Source organism: Astatotilapia calliptera, chromosome 4 (assembly GCF_964374335.1).
Source record: "Astatotilapia calliptera chromosome 4, fAstCal68.1, whole genome shotgun sequence".
Taxonomy (NCBI): Eukaryota; Metazoa; Chordata; class Actinopteri; order Cichliformes; family Cichlidae; genus Astatotilapia; species Astatotilapia calliptera.
The window spans coordinates 25,982,850-26,001,962 of NC_137425.1; the positions used below are offsets into that span (position 1 = coordinate 25,982,850).

Here is a 19,113-nt window from a genome sequence, read left to right on the forward strand (position 1 = left end):
TTAAGTCTGTATAAGTTTTGAAGGCACCATTAATGCTGAAAAAATGTATGCAAGAAAAAGCATTGCATGTTTCAGCAACCCAATCCCAAAGCTTATCCTGTGTGTATTGCAGCAGCATGGCTGCAAACTAAGAGCCGAGCTGCTAAAATGGCTCGGTGTCGTCACCCACTGAAAAATATTTGTTCCATTATGAAGTGAAAAATACAACAAAGCTTTCCCTGATCTGCTGATAAGCTCAAAATTGGACATTAAGCAACAATGCGTAAAATGATTCACTTTCAAAACTGTAGCAGATGATCGCCCCAGTCCCCAAATGCCGGCAGAGCGTTGTTAAAAAAAGAGATGATGCATCATGGGTAATCAAACCAGTGCCTCGGCTTTTTTTATATATATATGCGTTGCTGCCATCAAATTCAAAATGTGCATATAAGAAAATAAATCATCAGATTTGTCAGGTTTAAAATTTGAATGCTATTTTTGAAGGCTCGGAAATAAAATACATAATATAAAATACACCATACAGCAGACATGATGGATATGATTGAACTAGTTATCTTTTTTTTAAGTGATTTGTTAACATTTTTTTTTTCGCCTGTCCCATTTGGTTCTTTAGCCATCAGAATTGTTGTCTGAAGACCAACAAGGATACCCAATGGATTTACTTTGCCAAATGGATCATCGTGGCATTGCCGTATTGGTCCATTTGGTCAATCTTTGTTTTTATTATTTATTATATTTTATTTTCAGATGTTACAGACGGGACAGACATGAGTGAGAGATAGGAAAGGGAGAAAGAAAGAGGAAGGAAAGGAAAAACAGAAGGGGAGAGGGACAGTGAGAAAGGGGGGGAGAAAAAAAATAAAAATCTCCTGGATCACCTGTTGAGAGAAGAATAGAAAACAAGCAGAAAAAAAAACAAAGCAACATACTAAACACAACACCATTGCATTAATCTAGCTAAGTGTAAACAGCAGTAAATACTAAATATTCAATGTTGTTGTGCAGCACGCAGGACAGATGTGCTTCGAAGTAGCAGCCAAGAAAGGTGTAATTTGGGTCTACGAGCAGTGAACACCCGTGTGCATACCTGTGTGGATCAGCGCGCTTGTATTCCAAAGGTTTCTCCATGTAACGATCTGCTAGGGAGTGTGGGGGGGCCACAACCCCGTCCTCCAGGGTGTGAAGCAGGTATGGAGGAGATCAAAACTCCAGACATCCAGAGGCCCCCAGAACACAAGAAACCATGGAAGACCAACAGAGGGGCAGCCGCGCCACTGTTCCATACATAATTGTATTAAAATACTCCTGTAGGCACAAACACAGCCACGAGTTCTAGTTCAGTTAACATTTTTTAAGTGAATGTTTTGTAGCTACAGTGTTACAAAAGTTGGTGAACTCAAATTGCAAATTCATTTTTGCAAATTAATTATTTCTTAAATTTTCTTTTTCTTTATTTTCTTCCATGGCCACAGTCTTTCCTACAAAGGTCACTCAAAAACCAAGATCAGTGCATGGTTTTATTTTGTTTGGGTTGAAGGGTACACATGAAAAACTGGAACTATTGTGGAGAGCTGAACCAATAATCTTATAAAGAGATAAAAATAATAATACTGAGCAGAACTGAGTCCACTCTTCCACAGAGGCGGCCCCACAGGAAAAATTAATTGACCTCTTCTTTAGATGAAGCTCCCTATTTCCATGATGTTTCTGCAAATATCCCAGCACAGCAGTTAGCCTCAGAACTTGTCTCCTGGCTTGAGTAATGGACATGATTGAAGTTCAGCATCTGTAACTTCATTACTCACAGTATAAAGCATTCAGATGACAAACGACATCAAAGTAATGGTTCGAGTTATCAGGTCCAACAAAGCTGCCCTTGTTGTGTAAACAGTGAGTGACATTTCTCATTGATTCTGTCGCGCTCTTTCAATTTCTTCCGAATTATCTGAAATAATGCTGTTTAACTGACATCAGCTCACTGTACACTGAAGACACCCTGTGAATGCCACACATATGAGGGCTCTGTTGTGGAAATGGATTGTAGACAGTCATTTAAATGTGGCATTCAACAAAGTAAAGAGAAAATTTAAATGGCCTGTTTCAACCAGTGAAAACCATTAATTTTGCATCCTACAGTAAAGTTAGTAGCAGTAAGACTCAGTTTCTGAATTTGCCTCCCATGACGAGTAAAAGAACCAACACAACAACAACAACAAAAATAAGATAAAAAGATCTTAAACTGAATTTAGTCCATTTCTTCCACTGATCCAGTAAAGGGTTGCAGGAGCCTATCGTCCAGGAATTTATAGCAACATTTAGAATCAGGTCCATAGGTTTTTGGATAGTGATTTTTTGGGGTGTGTTTTTGGTACTGCCTCCACGGTGGATTTTAAATCAAATATCAATGTCTGATTGAAGTGTAGACCTTCAACTTCAATGGGTACCAGCATTTTTACACACAGTCGCCCATTTTGAGTCCCCCAAGACTCAAAAGTAATTGATCAAACTAACATAAATATAAGGATTGCGTTTAATAGGCCTGGAATGCGTGGATATCATGAAATGCTGTGTTACTGAAGCCACCTTCAGTTGGTGCTTGTTTGTGGCTCTCCCACCCTTCAGTTCTGTCTTTAATAACAGAACAGCATGCTCTACTGGCATTTAGTGGCTGAGATCAGGTGACTGACTCGACCAGTGAAGAATATCCCATTTCTTTGCCTTGAGAAAAACTTGGGGTGCTTTTGCAGCACACTTTGGGTCATTGTCCATTTGCACTGCGAAGAGCTGCCCGATCAGTTTTACAGCATTTGAATGTGAATCTGAGAAGAGAGTACAGCCCTGTACACTTCACAGTTTATCCTGCTGCTTCTGTCAGCGGCCACATCATCAATAAACCAATGGAGACCCTGTTCCATTGGCAGCCATGCATGCCCATGCCATAACTATCTCTGCTATGTTTGACAGATGATCAGATGACGGGTCACACTATAGATCAGGGTGTCCTGCAGGTTTTAGATGCGTCCTTGATCCAACACAGCTGATTTAAATGCTAAAATTGCCTCCTCAACATGTCTTGAAGTTCCCCAGAGGCCTGGTAATGAACTAATCATCGTAATTAAATTGTGTTGACACAGCGTGAGATCTAAAGCCTGCAGGACACCGGCCCTTGAGGCCTGGAGTTCCCCACCCCTGCTATAGATCATGAACTGGTCTCAATTAGACGTTTCGTTTCCTGTCATTCTGGTACAATTCAAACCCTTTGAGACGTTTCTTGATTGTAGACTTTAACAGTGTTACTCCTACCGCCCTAAGAATGTTCTTCACATGGTTAGATGCTGTGAAGTTGTTTTTCTTAACCATCATCCTGCACCTCAGTTGTCTTCTATGGTCTTTCAGGCCTTTTGGTGTTGCTGAGCTGGTCAGAATGGTAAGAATGAGCTAAATTGTTGTGGTGGCCACTCCTAAAGTTGTTGCTATCTCTCTGATAGGTCTAGTTTCGTTTTTTGATCTAATGGTGACCTCCTTCATTTACATGGACATTTCTTTGGACCTCATATTTAAAGATTTCAGTGACCCTAATGAAAGATCATAACTTGGAATTCAGCACTTTAAGCAGCGTAATTTGTCACTGAATAAAATGAGCACCTGACCTGATCATGAAACTGTTTGTCAGTCAATTGTTCAGTTATGTTTGAGTCTCTGAAAATGTGGGAACTTGTATAAAAATGGCTGTCATTCCTAAACAGTTTAGGCGATACTTTTGTTAAACTTTTGCTAATAATTTATGATCCTGACATAAACAATTAGAGCTTCATTTACAAAATAAACATAATCTTGTCTTGAGTGTGACTTACAGGTAGCGATTGAGACTGAAACGTGTGTACTAAAGTCATAAATGAAGTAAGAAGTAGGGACGTCTTCTCATAGACTTCTATAGAATCAGACGGCTTTATGTAGCCACATGTGTCGCCCACTTCTGGGCATTAGAAAGAATGCAGATTCCACATTTTCGGACATAATATTATTAAAATGCAAGCCTTACTGAAATGCTGAAATAAGAAAATCCAATGGTTAAGATTTTGATTGGATTTTCATGTGTTTAAAAGAAAAAATATATCTTGAAAATGTGTTTGTCATCCTCATTCTTGGAATTCTTAGGCCAAAATAATTTGGGAATCTGGAGTCATACACCTATAATACATAAAAAAGAAATACAGAGGAAGCACAGGCTAAACTTTTCAGAAGGAGTCATCAAAGAAGGGCATGTCTGAAGATGAAATTTTCCGTGGCTAAATGTGAGGATAATGTCCTATACAGACTTTAAGAGAGGCTTAATGTTTGAACGATCGAGCGAAAGCGAAACGAATCCAAGCATGGCATAATCAGAAACAGCTGATAAGTAAAAAATAAATAACACTGAGGGGGGAAAAGAAGAGGATTAGGAATGAAGAGAGAAAATGAAGAAGACGGACACAACAGGAAAGGAGCTTCAACCGGGGTCAGGCAGTGACTCTGAGATCAGTGGGGCTTGGTGCCTTGGGGAAAGATAGAAAACGGAGACAGAGAGGAGCTGGAAGAGCGTAAATCCCAGGAGAGAGATGGAAGAGACCAGAACATGATGGATACTTGCTGGCACACAGAGAAACACACATTTCCCATAATTAGCATGCTAAACGGCAGTTAAATGTCCCACACAAAGGCTTACTGTTGGGCCTCATTTGCTCACTCTGGAGACAATGCACAATGGGAGTCAGTGGGAGCCCCCAAATCACCCTAATAGCCGACGTGGCCCAGCACGGCTTCTCCTGTTTTACCATTCCAAGGATTGCGCTCATTCACTCACTCACTGACTCGCTAATGAAAAGCCGATAGCCTCGAGGCCCGAGGTTACTGAGCAGCTTGCCCCTTCATCCTCCTGTCCCTCTTTTCATTTTCAATGCTTCTCCACTTCTCCTGTGGCTCAGAGGTCGCCTGTTTTTGCTGTCAGGATTCTTGTGCATGGGAAATGCTTTAGACTGACAGACAGAGATGGCATATAATTAAGAAGTTGGTGAGAAGACAGGAAAGTTGAGAGAAATTATTTAATCAGAAACCCACAAAATGCATTTTGGATATTAGTATATTAACATCAGCTGTGAGGTCTCACAACTCTTAATGTTGTAAGCAGCCCATCAGTGTGACCCCTTTTATTAAGCACCCATATTTGCAGAAATAACTTATGCACTGAGAAGCTGGATTCCCTTTATAGTTACTCATCAAATGTGTAACATTAGGAGGTCTGCTCTGTATTTAGACCTGAAAGACACTACACCCTGCTGAATTGCAAATCAGTGGATCAGTTTTACATCATTAAGACTCCAAAATGATATATTTATCTCTCTATGTGATTCTAAATTGGCCATAGTCAGTGTGTAGGACTGATCTTTGACTGTGACTTAAAATCAACTTCCATTGATTGATCGACCAAATGACATCAACATACCATTGCTTGTTTGTGTCATGTTGGATTTTCTGCATTTTTACGTTATCAGAAGCAGTAATTTTGCATAGTTGGATAAGATTCATTGAGAGTTTGCATCTAGACACGCTTGACTAGAAGTGTAAAAGATTGCTGGTACTGCTGTCCATGAAGTTATTAGAAGCCAGTCAGTTTTCTTCCCTCTTTGCACACAATCTTTTCCATCAAACTAGAATGTCACCGATGAAAAAGGTCCAGTCAAGAACAAATTTCTAGTACTTGTCCAGCAGAGGGCGCTGGCTTCCATTGCACAAGAAGTTCCAGTACTTGCATTAATTTTGCAAACTTTCTTGGCTAAATTATCATGAAGTCATCAGATCTGGAAAGTTTGGAAGTCTCCGAGACTAGAATATTTCAAAAGTGTTATGTCTCCATCCTACAATGTTGTTTTGAATTGATCCGATTCCAAAATAGTTTTAAAGCTTTATAAATACATCTGAGAAAACACAGCATATTTATATTTCCTAAATATGTAAGTGACTGAATTTCTGCAGTTTAATCTTCATTTTGACAGCAGACAAACACCTTGCTTCCCAAATCAATCCTTATCCCCTCTTTCCTACATACAGAAATAGGTTGTTATTCCTGCACTATTATTATGTTATTTCTGCCACACAAATGAAATATGACAGATTAAAACGAATAAACAGTAAATACTTTTTTATATAAGTTAAAAAAAAACTACTTTAAGCGTCATCAGTTGAGGTTGTTTCGCTGCTTCCTCTCATCCGTCTGTTACTTTTTTGTTCATCACAATGCATGATGGTATAGTGTCCCTGGACATTGAACAGAGAACTTCAAATATAACCTTAGATCATCTCTTTTAGTCACTAAATACTGCAGATATTTTGAGTTGTCAGAGTTTAGGATTGCACAGGTGTATCGATAATAGCTGAAGTCCACTTGGCCTGCTTTTGTGCAGGATTTCTGTCATAGCTTTACGGGATACTTAAGAGAATCCAGCTATCTGTCAGGGTCCTGGGTCTCCTGACCCAGCGTTTTAGTTCATTGTGATTTTTGTATTATTGTACTTGGTGTGAGTTTCTATGGTTTCTAGTTTCGATCCCTTGCCCTTCATGTTTCTCTATGTCCCCTCTGTTCTGTGTAAGTCTGTGTCTGCATGTTTGAGTTCCCCTCTGTGTCTCTCGGTTCTTAGAGTCCTCTGCCTTATGGTTTATGTCTCTGTTTTTCTTAGTTGCTGTCTCCACTGTGTCAAGTTCGCGTCTCTGTGTGATCCTTCCTGTTTTACTTTGTAGGTCCGTGTCTTATGTGAATGTGTCCTGCTTTGCTTGTCTCGTCAGTTCTAATTTCCCCCAGCTGTGCCCTCCTTCTGTGTCTCATTCTCCTCGTTACTTCCCAGTGTATTTAGTCCCTGTGTTTCTCTGAGTCAGTGTTGCGTCGTATCCTCAACAAGCTGTGTGTGTTTTGCCTCCGTGTTACCAGTGTTTTGTTTCCAGCTCTAGTTCCAGTTCAGTATTTCTGCTTCAGTGTTTTAGTCCACCAGCGTTTTTGTTTGTCTTTTGGTGAGTTTAGTTAGAGGTTTTCCAGCAATAAAGCTGCGCTTTAAGTTGAACTTCTGTGTCTGAGTCCTGCATTTTGGATCCACCACTCCTGCTTGCCCGCCTGCCACACAGCCAACCATGACACTATCACTAACTCCACCCGTGCTTTGCATACAGAAACAAAATGTGTGCTTTATATGTGTAAATGACCTATTTTGGATTAAAAAAAAATTACCCTTAGGGGGCTTCAGTTGTCAATCGGGTCCTTTGATTCAAACAAATATGCATTTAAAGATAATGATCAGTCTGGTTTGACGTGCTTGCTTTCATTCCGAGTTTCTGCCGATATTCCTTTGATTTTCTTTTGTCTGGTCAAACCATCCATCTCAGAGGCAAACACAACAGACATGTGACTCTGGATGGATGCACACTTTAGAGCCCTTTGAACATTTATCAGTCACTAGGATTGTGCTTTGTAGCACTGAAAGCTAATCATGTGATATGTACCATGGCCTGCTGTGATTACTGTCATTTGAAAATATAGCTGCTTTTTGGGGGGTCAGATATTTTTAATGCAGCAGGAAATGCTGCTGTGAGTTTAAAGCTTGTACCTTTTGAATCATTCAAACATAACTTGTGTCTTCTCATCAGTGAAACCTCTAATGAGGTTCATAAAAGTTTTCCTGTTAATAAAAAACAATCCTATAAAAAGAACCTCACATTTCCAGGACATAAGTTTAAAAAAGACCAAAACCCATCAAAATCTGAGTCACATTTTCTCTCTGTTTATCAAGTGATATGTTATAATGATGATGCTTTCAGCTCTCTGGCACCATTGTGGTGTCCCTTGTGAGATGCCACACCCAGGGCAATGCCCTTTAGTGCAAAAAGGCAGACATTTGAAATTACATCAAACTATCTGAGGCCAAAACTCTTGTTTTTCCAGTGATATATTTCTTTTTTATAGTTTTGCCTTTAAGAAAAACAAAATTATAAATTTAGGTTGCACTTAAAAGCAGCAATACACTTCTCGTGTGATGGAAACGCCTGCAGAGGCATCTAGTGGCTGCGGAGAGGAATGGCAAACAGTGCAGAGGAGTTCAGTGCATACACTAGAAAGGAGTGTGTGTGTGTGTGTGTGTGTGTGTGTGTGTGTGTGTGTGTGTGTGTGTGTGTGTGTGTGTGTGTGTGTGTGTGTGTGTGTGTGAGAGCGAGAGAGAGAGAGCAGAGAACAGCATTACAGACATAATTACAGAAATATTTATTTGCAACATCAAAAAATGTACAAGAAAGAATAAAGTGCTTTGTACTTCAGGGTTTTTTTTTTTGTTTTGTTTTTTAAATCTTTTCAGCTTATTTCAGTCTGACAGTAGTTTGCTCAGTGCGTGTGTTAATCCCCAAGGAAGGAATGGAAAATCATTTGATTTCTACAAAGCAGGAAGACTTTATAGCAAAGGATACAAAGCACATACTTGTTAAGTTAACACCCATTCTTGTCAAGTATTACACAATCCAGAACTGACATTGCATAAAGACTTTTATACACTGCCAGTCAAAACCTTGTGAAAAATGTGTTTTCACTTTTTTATTTTTAAAATAACTTAAGAATTTCAGAGTAACTTAAAATTGTATTTTTTTTGCCCATGTTCATGTCAAAATAATCTGTACACAAGTATAGAAATTTAACAACATTTTAATCAGAATCTGATTACATTTAAATATGGAGAACCAAAACCAACAATGTATATGTCTCAATAAATAAATATAAAGTAAAATTTCAGAAATTACACGAACAACCACACTAAAAAAAAGTCAGAATCAGAAGTCCAGAACTCCAATTTTACTTGTTTATTGCATCTCGGTGGCTCACCTGCTTTCAGTAACTAAATGAATATGCCATCAAATGTGCCAAATCAGGCACATTTTCATTTAATATGTTAATTTAATTAAGTAATGTTTTGGTCCTCCGTATTTTAAGGTGTCCTTGTCAAATCAAATTCACACAATTGTAAAATTTGAATTTAAGTGTGTTAAATATGCATTTCATATGAATGTTTGAGAAAATTATTATGGATACAGTAATTTCAGTCTTATTTACAAGATGTACCAGGGCAAACAAAAAAACATTTACACCAAAACTTGCACTGTACTGTCAAAAACATTTATAAATATGAATAAACATGATGATAAACGTGAAACTGATATGCACATCAAAGTGTAAGTTATTTAAAAGTCAGTTATGTTTGTATTTTTTATTTTGTCATCCTGCAGTGTTGAATTCATTAAACCATAGTAAGTATTTTACTTTGGCTGGCAGTGTATGTTTGTCAGTTGAGTTGCTTTACATATGCTTTGTATAATCCTAGTTATCTGGATTGAGAATTTTGACAATAAAACATTATGAAAACTAAAACTATTTACTGTTTGTTGCTCAGATGCACATCGTTTCTACATCCAGTCTCTCTCCCACACATTCACATTAATACAAAACAAACACGCCTGCTAGCAGTCAGCAAAAAAAAAAAAAAATTAAACTCATAAAAGTCTCAATAAACAAAACAAAACAATAAGATAAAATAAAATAAAATAAAAACCATCAGACTGAATATTGTAGTCGGTACAGTCTGATTACTGCATGTAAAAGCCACAGGGTAAACATATTACAAATATTTGTTCAGGCCTCAGTCTGAAACTAATTGATGGGAAATATTTGACGATACAATCAGTAAAGTAAATAATGTTTATTTACAGGTATTTTAGTATTTTCCATGGTAAACTTTTATCATCTATCATATCATTTGGCTCTCTCAGCATGCTTTCCCAGTAAATATTGGAAACTTATTTCTCATGTCATCTATCATACAATCATCATGTCAACTTTGTCTGCAACAATTCATAAGACATTAGTAATAATCCCGTCCACCCACATCCAAATACTTATTGCACTTCCTGAGACTGCACAAACAGCCTCCGTCCCTTTGTTTCCTGTTGTGCTTCCTACTATCATAGACGCAAGTACTGTACACGGGCCACTGTTATCCAACACCACACCTTTCTTTGGCGGACAGTAACAGAGCAAATGTGTTTTGAAGCCGATTCTCAGTATTGATTCTGTAATCACAGCCTGCAACCTCCGCAAGAAACAAACCAAGAAAGAAATCCTCAGAAGGAGCGATCAAGAAATCTGCACAGTAAAAACAAAATCTGTAAAAATACAGTGAAATGTGCTGGTTTAAAATGAAATCATTTTCCATATGAACTTTTTAAGGATTTTTTCCTGTATTTTTTAATCACACAATAATTTTACCAGTTACCAAATACGCAAACCTCCATTAAAAATGTAATGGCAGAAAATTACCAGGACATTTCCCCCTTCTTTTTTTTTTACACAATTTTTTATAGTGTACTCTGCTTTTTAATCATTATCCTAACTTAATAAAGTTATTTTAGTCTTGATACACTAATAAAATTAAGCATTTTAACAAATCAACTTTAAGCTCAAAACTATGTTTTAAACATTAGATTTTAAATCCAGTGACATCCCTCTAAGTTTATCTTAAGGAAACTTTATTACGTTCTTCAGGAAACATCTTTTGTTACACTTAGTGATTGCACTTAGAATTTTTTTTGCTACTGTACAAAATCAAAAAGTTTATCAATAATGTATGCTAAATAACTTATTATAGGGCAGTTTTAGGAAATATACTTGAATGAACGTTTATATAGAAGATTCTCTCCTGTAAATTTCAACATTTGCAGCGCACAAATATTTTCCATTTCAATGTACATTTGTAAGTCAAATATTCCGACTTCTTTCAGCAGTAGAAACAAGCTTCAATACAAATGGGAATATAAAAGACAATGTGGGAAACTATTGCCAGCATGATGATCCACGAACCGGCTGAAGTTTATCGAGCATAAAACTTGAAGAACTTCGGTTCTCTTCATAAAGAGAATTCAAATCAGAATTGCTATTTCTTTCATAAAATATATTGTTTATGTTCACATAGAAATTAAGTTAAGATAAAGAACATTTTAATTATGCAAAATATACATTTCTTAGTCCAAGTTTGTGGGCTTTTCTGCCACTGTGCTTTCCTTTGTCAAATCATAATAAAAGAGCCAAAATCCTGTCGGGAGCCAAAATAAAAAAAGCCAGACTTATTCTGCACAAAGAACCTTTGACAAAAGCTCTAAGAAATTCCATCACAAAACTATTTAGGAAACATTTCGTACTTTTGAGCCACTGAATGTGAATATAAAATAACACTGGAAAGGCAAAAGGGGTATGGGACATGCAGAAAACAGGTCCAGAAACAGGAGGAGCATGGGAGACCATACCCTCCCCCTTCTCACTGAATCTCTTGCTCGCTCTTATAGGTCACTGGATCAAGAGGAATTGCAGTCTGTAAGATATCAAACTCCATCTGGTTATTGTCCATGTCAAGAACACACATGACATTGTGACTGCCTGAAGTCACGGTCGAGTTGTCGTGGAACATATTTTGGAAGTCAACAGAAACTGAAGTCCTTCTCTCCTCTGCCCTCTCCTTCCCTACAATCTGAGAAGAGTCAAATATATCATCCTCTTCCTCCCCACAGCTCAATGCCACCTCGTTCTCATAGCAGAAAGCGTTAAGTGACATGGGGATCAAGTCTTTTGTGGCTCTGCATGCAGACGCAGGAGAAGCAGCGGAAGAAGCCTTGCTCGCAGCTTCATCCAGCTCTTTGGCGCTGAGATGGGGCATTGACGGCACCTCGTATGTCTTGTGAAAGCGTGCGTAGTCTACCTTGTAGCGGTCGCGGTCCTCGTAGATCACAGGCTCAAACCTGTGGCCCCAGAAGATCTCTCTGGAAAGGTAGGAGCTACGGAACTGGGTGGTCATGGCTGTGGCCTCCACCATTCCTTCCAGGATCACAACGACCTCAAAGTCATCTGCCTCCAGATCAGCTCGGCTCAGAGTATACAAGGGGCTATCTTTGTCTATCTCGTGGACTATAACCAGTGGAGATACTAGAAACAGCCTGTCTGTGCCCTCATCATAGCCCACATTGAGGTCCATCTGCTCTAAAGGGATGAATTCGCCCTCAGCTGTGACATACGAACGTATGAGCTGGGCACGGACGTGAGCCTCCACAATGTGGCTCTTCCGCAGGTTCCCCACCCTCCACATGAGGCACAGCTTGCCATCACGCAGCGCAATGACAGCATTTTTGGAGAACATGAGGGTCTGGTTCCTCTTCTTTGGCCGAGCCATCTTGGCCATAATGGTGCCAATCATGAAAGAGTCAATGATGCAGCCTACTATGGACTGTATCACCACTGTTATTACAGCAACAGGGCACTCCTCGGTAACACAGCGCCATCCATAACCAATAGTAGTTTGGGTCTCCATGGAGAACAGGAGCGCCCCAATAAACCCCTGAACATGAAGTATGCAGGGCATCCTTTGTGCTTGCTCTCCAGTTGTATGTCCAGATGTGGCTCCGTGCAGACCTCCAGGTGTCAGTCCATCACCCTTCAGTGTAGGGTGCTCTTCAAAGTCCCCATGTGCCAGGGCAACAGTGTAAAAGATTAAACCAAAAAACAGCCAGGAGACAAGAAAGCTGGTGCAGAATACAGCCAACAGGTATCTCCAGCGGATGTCCACACAGGTGGTGAAGATGTCAGCTAGAAAGCGCTGCCCCTTTTCTTCCATGTTGGTGAACACAACGTTACATTGTCCATTTTTCTTCACAAATCGGCTCCGTACTTGGTTGGAGCCCCTTGTCAGAACCTTTCCGTTGTAGTTGTTCATCACTCCTTGCTCCGTCGTGCTGGGCACGATAGCGGAGGTTCCTGACCTCCTCCTGTCTTCTCCTTCTGAGGTGCAGGCCAAGTGCAGTCTGAATCTGGGTGAACTGTGGCCGTTATGGAGTCCTAAGCTAGAAATCTTTTGCCTTTCTTCCTCTGGTAAAGTATCAGACACAATGCTGTACCTGTCAGGAAAAAAAGGGACTTGGATTAAAAATTGTATTTTTTTTTCTTTTATTCTTAGTTGATTGTGGCGTACTGTGCAAAACTCTTTTCTTTATCTGTTGCTTCCAATTAGCTCCAGAATTTCCAATTCCAATTTTTGAAGGGGTGTTGAGAAATAGTTCTCTGGGTTTCTGAAGCTCTTTTCAAAGTTTGTCCTTAGACATTGGCTGCTTTTTTTTTACTCATTCTCAGTCCAGTCAGATTGGAAGGTCAGCATCAAGTAACATTTATGACTCCAGTCATAAAACAAAACATATATTGAACTCAGAGTCACAAATGGTCTACTTAAATTGACCAAACTCATCTTCACCTGAGTGTATCAGCATCTCCTTTACATAGAGGATTACCTGCTAGGAAGGTGAGTTCAATTTAGCTGCGTGAGAAGGATCGCTGTCATCACAGATTATAGGATTATACGTGACTCAGTGTCAGTCAGACAAATCATTTTGGGATGGACATGCCTGTACTGTGGGGGCACTTCATCATATGTAAATGAGTGTTAACACTCTATTAATCATTCATTGACCCACTGACACTTGAGAGCTCTGTTTGAGAGATGCTAAGTTTATGTTGACAATGACAAATCGATGTTATGTGTTGTTTTTCTTGGGTGGGGATGTGAGCGGTTGTGGTGCTGGGGGTAAACATCATGCTGATTCGCAAGACACAAAACTGTAAGACAAAATGAAATCCATAAGAACCGCCTTGGTATATTTAAGTCACAACAAGCAGTTAAAGAAGAAAGAAATTAGGTGTTGTGTGTTCAAAAAATAAGGTGTCCGACTATTGATTTACACACAGAATGGAAAAAAATGAACATAGTGCATAGTACATCAAGGCAACCTCCTTCTTCACTGTGCGAGACCTGCTGCAGCTACCTGAAGCCGAGAGCTCTTCATGTGCCGCTGGTCAGGACAGCGTAGGACGGCCTTGGCCTTTTCTAAGGATCTGCTTACTGTAAATATCCCTGAGCTGGTCCTGACTCATCCTGCCAACCCAAATTAACAAGCCCATTCTCACCGGACGGTTGGATACTTCTAAACCAACCAACGTTCAAATTAAAAAAGGATGAAATTGTTTCAGTGAACGCAGCAGTCTTTGATCCTCTACAAATTAGTCAGGAAATAATGAGATGAAGCTGAGAATTCAAAGATAGCTGCCCAAACAGAGCTGATACAGTAATAATGAGATGCTACAATTCCAGCAACACCAAGTAAAACGAGTTCAAAGACCAATGGTCCGCATCAGTAAATTTACATCAGGCTGATATTACTGGGCTCACCTGTTGGCTCTACTTGTTCCCATGGCACCAGTGATCACAGGTAGAGGGCCACAGTGGGAGGCCAAACTGTGTCCTACTCCCAAACATCTGGTCTCTTCACAGCAGGTGGTGTTCAGGCCACTGAAGAGACCCCTGGAAGAAGCATAAAATTCAACAGAAACTGTCATGTGATGGTTGCTGTCTTGCTTTTTTAAACCAACCTCACCACATTTAATATTTTGCATAATAGTAATGCATGAGTGGAAAATCTGAGGAATAGTAGTCTATGCATGGTTTTGGCATCGCACACTGAAGAAGGCAGCATATTTTGTTTAATTTAAGGAGCGTTTTCTTTCTTTTTAATTACAGAAAATGGACTGAAACTGAAAACCTGTGCCTTTTTTCCCAAGACATCCCAGGCTTGTTGTCATTTGCTTTGTTATCAAATGCTAATGCTGATAAAATGCACCTCTACTTCTTTACAATAAAAAAAACTGATTTCTTTTTTCTTTTTTTAAAAGTTTTAGTCCACTTGCAATCACATGAAGGGATCTGTGGCCTATGAACTAAAATGAGTTTGACAGATACTTTGGCAACCTAGCAAAATTACATGTTACAAACCTGATTGCAGCCAGTGTGTTATATTACTGCTACACCCAGACCAAGAGATCAAGGATAGTAGCATGAACTTACCTCCCACCCCTCCAAGACTCACATACCTTACTATGACACAATTTATTTGCATTTTGTGTTCACCATTGTGCTTTTATTTTCTCAGAAGCTTTTCAGACTTAATGAAATCCAGTCAGACAAGTCATTTGAAATTTTTTGAACAATGCGTTTACTATTAAACTCTCTCTTTGTATCTATTTAGCACATCTGCAATGTCAGAGAGCTGTTTGTGAGACTATTTGCATCTTATGCATCTTTAATTGAAAATAAAAGTTTATGCAGTTATTTGTTTAAGACATATGGGGCCCGATCTAAAGGCGCAAAACTGTCTATATCTGTCTATAGTGTAGCTTATATCGATAATATAACACTATATCGGGCATCAGAATCAAATGCATGTGTTGAGCTGAGTTTTTTTTTTTTACGTGATTTCTAGTTCAAAATATAGTAAAATAAGAGAATAAATTAGCAAAGTGACACTGACTTTTCTTGAATTTTCAGGTGTCACATGAAACTGTATTTTTGTTTCTCTGTAAGATGGGGTCGGAGGCTTTAATCATTTCTCCTAATCAACCAGAGAGTTCACTGGAAACCACATACACATAGAGAAATGTCTGTAAGTGCTGATTGCAGGGATTTGATTTTTAATAAGTAGTGTGTGTCTGCCTCCACTCAGGCTAACTTCCAGCTAACAGCATGATTTTGCAGATCTCCTAGCTTGTGTCTGTTTCAGTGAGCCAGCAGTGTATAAGCTCTAAGGCTTCCCTTTGAGTGCAAAAGGTTTCTAAGCTGTAATGAACAGGAGGGCTGGCAGAGTGCAGGTACCAAAGTGTTGAAGCAGTGATGAGACACACACAATACAAACCAGTTAATGGTCACCACCTAAAACTGGGGATTTTTTTTTCTGATGTCAGTTTCCATAGGAACACATCTCCTCTGGCATTTAGGGGATGGAGGGAAGTGGAGAGAGTCACCAGCTGTGTGTGTGCGTGGAGGGGGGCAGTATACAGTATTAAGTGCTCTTATAAAATGAGTCAGAGAGGGAGGGAGGGGTGGAATGAGAGAAAGGGTGCAAGGGCAGGAACACAACAGCTACATGTGACTTTAAATATGTTTAAATGGGCGCTAAGAGGTGACACTCAGTGCAGGCTTTTGATCTGCATCACTGAGTGAAAACACAAATGAGGACGAGAGGAGCCCTGCAGAGTTTGGATGTTTTACTTTCGCCTGCCTATTTCCCAAATAAGTTCATACTGCACTGAGGGCAATAGAACCACACTGATCACAAAAATATGAATGATAAAATTTCAAAAAGACATATTTTCTCGCATTTTACATTTTTAGCATATGTCTGGAAAATAATCCAGATTAAAACGTTATAAGAAGGAAGAGTCTCTGTTAAAGCTTGTGTATGAGTTGTGCAAATATAGGGTATGTTTATGGTTTCATTTCCTCACATATGAGGATTTAGTTCTTTTTTTTTGCCTTTTTTTAAACATGCAAAATCAAACGTACCTTTTGAATTTAGATTTTTGGTCTAATTACTGTATTCAATTGTAGATTAAGGGTGCCATTATCTGACTCATTCATATTGAAGTAATTTTTGGTTGGAACCCTGCTGTAATTATGAATATATTGTTTGTATATATGTTTGTATATAGCACATTTTGCACATGCAAATGCAGACATGTTGCTTCGCAACTTGGGGACTTTCTGGCTATTAGACTCAGCAAAGATTAAAAAAAGAGGTAAGTGAGCTGGGTGATAAGAAGGAAATTAGGATGCTCAAGTGTTCATTTCCCCGAAAGCTTTTGATAATGGCCCCTGATGAGATAAACGACATTGTCAGCCACTAAGAAAAGTAATATTTTCAGTGCGAATGCCAGAGCTTTATATCAGATGTCAGACATGCTTTATATCAGATACAGCCTCAGATGAAGCAGTCATCATGCACAAGGATCTTGATCGCTGGTCATCATGCGTTGATTGTTGAAAACAGGAAAGTGGCTTCAGTGTCCTTAAAAGACTTTGTGAACAAATGCAAATGACATTGCATATAAATGTTTTCTGCATGAAGACAAAATTAGAAGTAAACTGAAAACTACTCAAATACAACAAGCTAACCTTCAAACTCTGTATATACAGGAACTATTTTTCAATTGTTGCCTTAAACTATCATTTATTTTCACTGTCGTGGAATTTGATTATTCAGGTTTTGATCAATAACTTTGATAATCTTATCAAAAAGACTGTTTTTAGTTAGTCATCCCACTTCTCTTTGCTTCTCTTTCTTCTGTGAAAGCTAATCAATACATACCCTGGTTTCACCTCAGTACCTACAAAGCATCAGCAGTAGCCATGAAGAGAATTATTCCCACGCTATCTTCACATCCCAGACATCCTCCATCTTGGCTTCAATTCAGATTTGTTTGGGTTTTTTTTCCTATTTTGTCCTATTTTAATTTTTGCATAACATATTGTATTTTCTGGTTCACGATTCAGGCCGGTTATACAAACTGACCACATGATCATTTTGCAACACATCGGGTTGAAAGTGATGACAAAGTTTTAAAAGCAGCAATGACACTTAGTCACAGGTCACATTTACCTTGATCCCACCTAGCTTCTCTTTATTCTCATGAGCAGATAGAGAAAGGTCACTATGGCGACTGCTCATCTGCAGCAGCTCAAGTCTATTGACCGTTTAAAGTTAGTTGTCTGATATCTCAGTCATGTCTCTGAACAATGTAGTCAGTTTTTTTGGAATAAAATGTCTCACTACAGTTTATTCAATTTAACTGACCTAAAGGATTACCAGCGTTTATTAGCCTGACGAGACTAGGTCACAGTGATGTAATCGAGGATAATTAATCAATTTGTCCTTCATACAAACTAAGAAGTTTTATTTTATATTAAAGTTCCTGCACACTGTTGTCCACATGTTTAGCATTTTCTGCAAAAGAAAATGTGTTTGCATCATTATGAAGATTGTGTCAGAGGATCCCTTCAACTTCTTCCATCTTTGTGGAGCCATCAGTGGATAATTTGTTCCCTTTTCCTTCACTTTACTCTGCAGATGTGGAAGATACAATGAGGCTGTTCCTCTCCTTTTTCTGAAGGCTCCAGAAACAATGATTCCCTTCTGATGAGATTGCATAAAAACATAAGACAGGTGCGTAAGAAGATCAACAGGTGGACAGCATCACTGTCTTCGGGCATATTTATACCTGATGATTCTTGATATGTCTTCATGTGATGCATTTAAGCTTCGCCAGGGTTGTAGAGATTTGCAGTGTTTGAATGACTAGTGTGACCTAACCCTACACAGCAGTTTCCATGATGCCCGAGCTTTGAGTACGTCTGACGCAGTGCTTATTCTGGGTTGATCTCTGCGAAACAGTGCACTGTCCGCATGCAAAACTAAAAGCTGCTCTTCATGTCTGTCATCAGAGGTTACCAAAGTTCTAAAATACAAGCAAAGTTATCACATAAATGTATTCAAAGTTCGGTTTATCAAACTGTTTTTCAGCAAATCTTTCTGATACTTAAATATTGGCATTTGAGCAGGAGTTACTCTCACCTTGCAAATGATCAGTTGTTTCCTTTCTTTTGCTTGTACTTTTAGTTCGCTCTCACTCTGCGGGGCAAAGCTCCAACGTCCTTAAGTTCATAAGGTGTGTGACAACTTCTTTAATTCTTCCTTTCTTTGAATAGTTTCCTCTAGTTACTCCTTCATCGCTTATTCATCGTTTCATCCCCGCCGTGTCTCTCCTTCAATCCTTTCCTGTCCTCCGCTGCCTCCTTCGCTGATGGTAATCCTGTCTGTGCGCACCCTCCTCTGCTACTGTACTCATACGCCACAGCCTGAAAACGCTGTGTCAATCTCCCCTCTGCTGTGCATGGGGGGAGGGAGGGGGAGGTGGATGGAGAGGAGAGGAGAGGAGAGGAGAGGAGAGGAGAGGAGAGGAGAGGAGAGGAGAGGAGAGGAGAGGAGAGGAGAGGAGAGGAGAGGAGAGGAGAAAAAAAGCAAAAGAAAGTAAGAGAGGAAGGAGAGGAAATGACACTAAATGGATATCCACTTGGTGTGCTCTCAGCTTATGTAGGTGTTGAGTAATGCCTGATGTGCCCATGTAAGCAAGCA

At 39.3% G+C, this 19,113-nt stretch overlaps 1 protein-coding gene across 1 annotated transcript; it reads right to left on the bottom strand.

Annotated features, from left to right (window-relative positions):
* Positions 1 to 8,853: 8,853 nt before the first annotated feature.
* kcnj4 (potassium inwardly rectifying channel subfamily J member 4) lies at positions 8,854 to 18,833 on the bottom strand. The gene is made up of 3 exons (XM_026165677.2): positions 18,553 to 18,833; positions 14,322 to 14,453; positions 8,854 to 12,999 (listed from the first exon to the last, which is right to left on the bottom strand). Exons 2-3 carry the CDS (start codon positions 14,342 to 14,344, stop codon positions 11,373 to 11,375), a joined length of 1,650 nt encoding a protein of 549 aa, XP_026021462.1. The 5' UTR covers positions 14,345 to 14,453; positions 18,553 to 18,833; the 3' UTR covers positions 8,854 to 11,372.
* Between the last annotated feature and the right edge of the window lie 280 nt (positions 18,834 to 19,113).

Excerpts from the sequence above, each read along its gene's own strand:
- kcnj4 (XM_026165677.2), bottom strand. The coding sequence starts at position 14,344 with ATGGGAACAAGTAGAGCCAACAG. Across the intron at positions 13,000-14,321 it reads GGAACAAGTAGAGCCAACAG|GTACAGCATTGTGTCTGATA; the intron begins GTGAGCCCAGTA and ends TTTTCCTGACAG.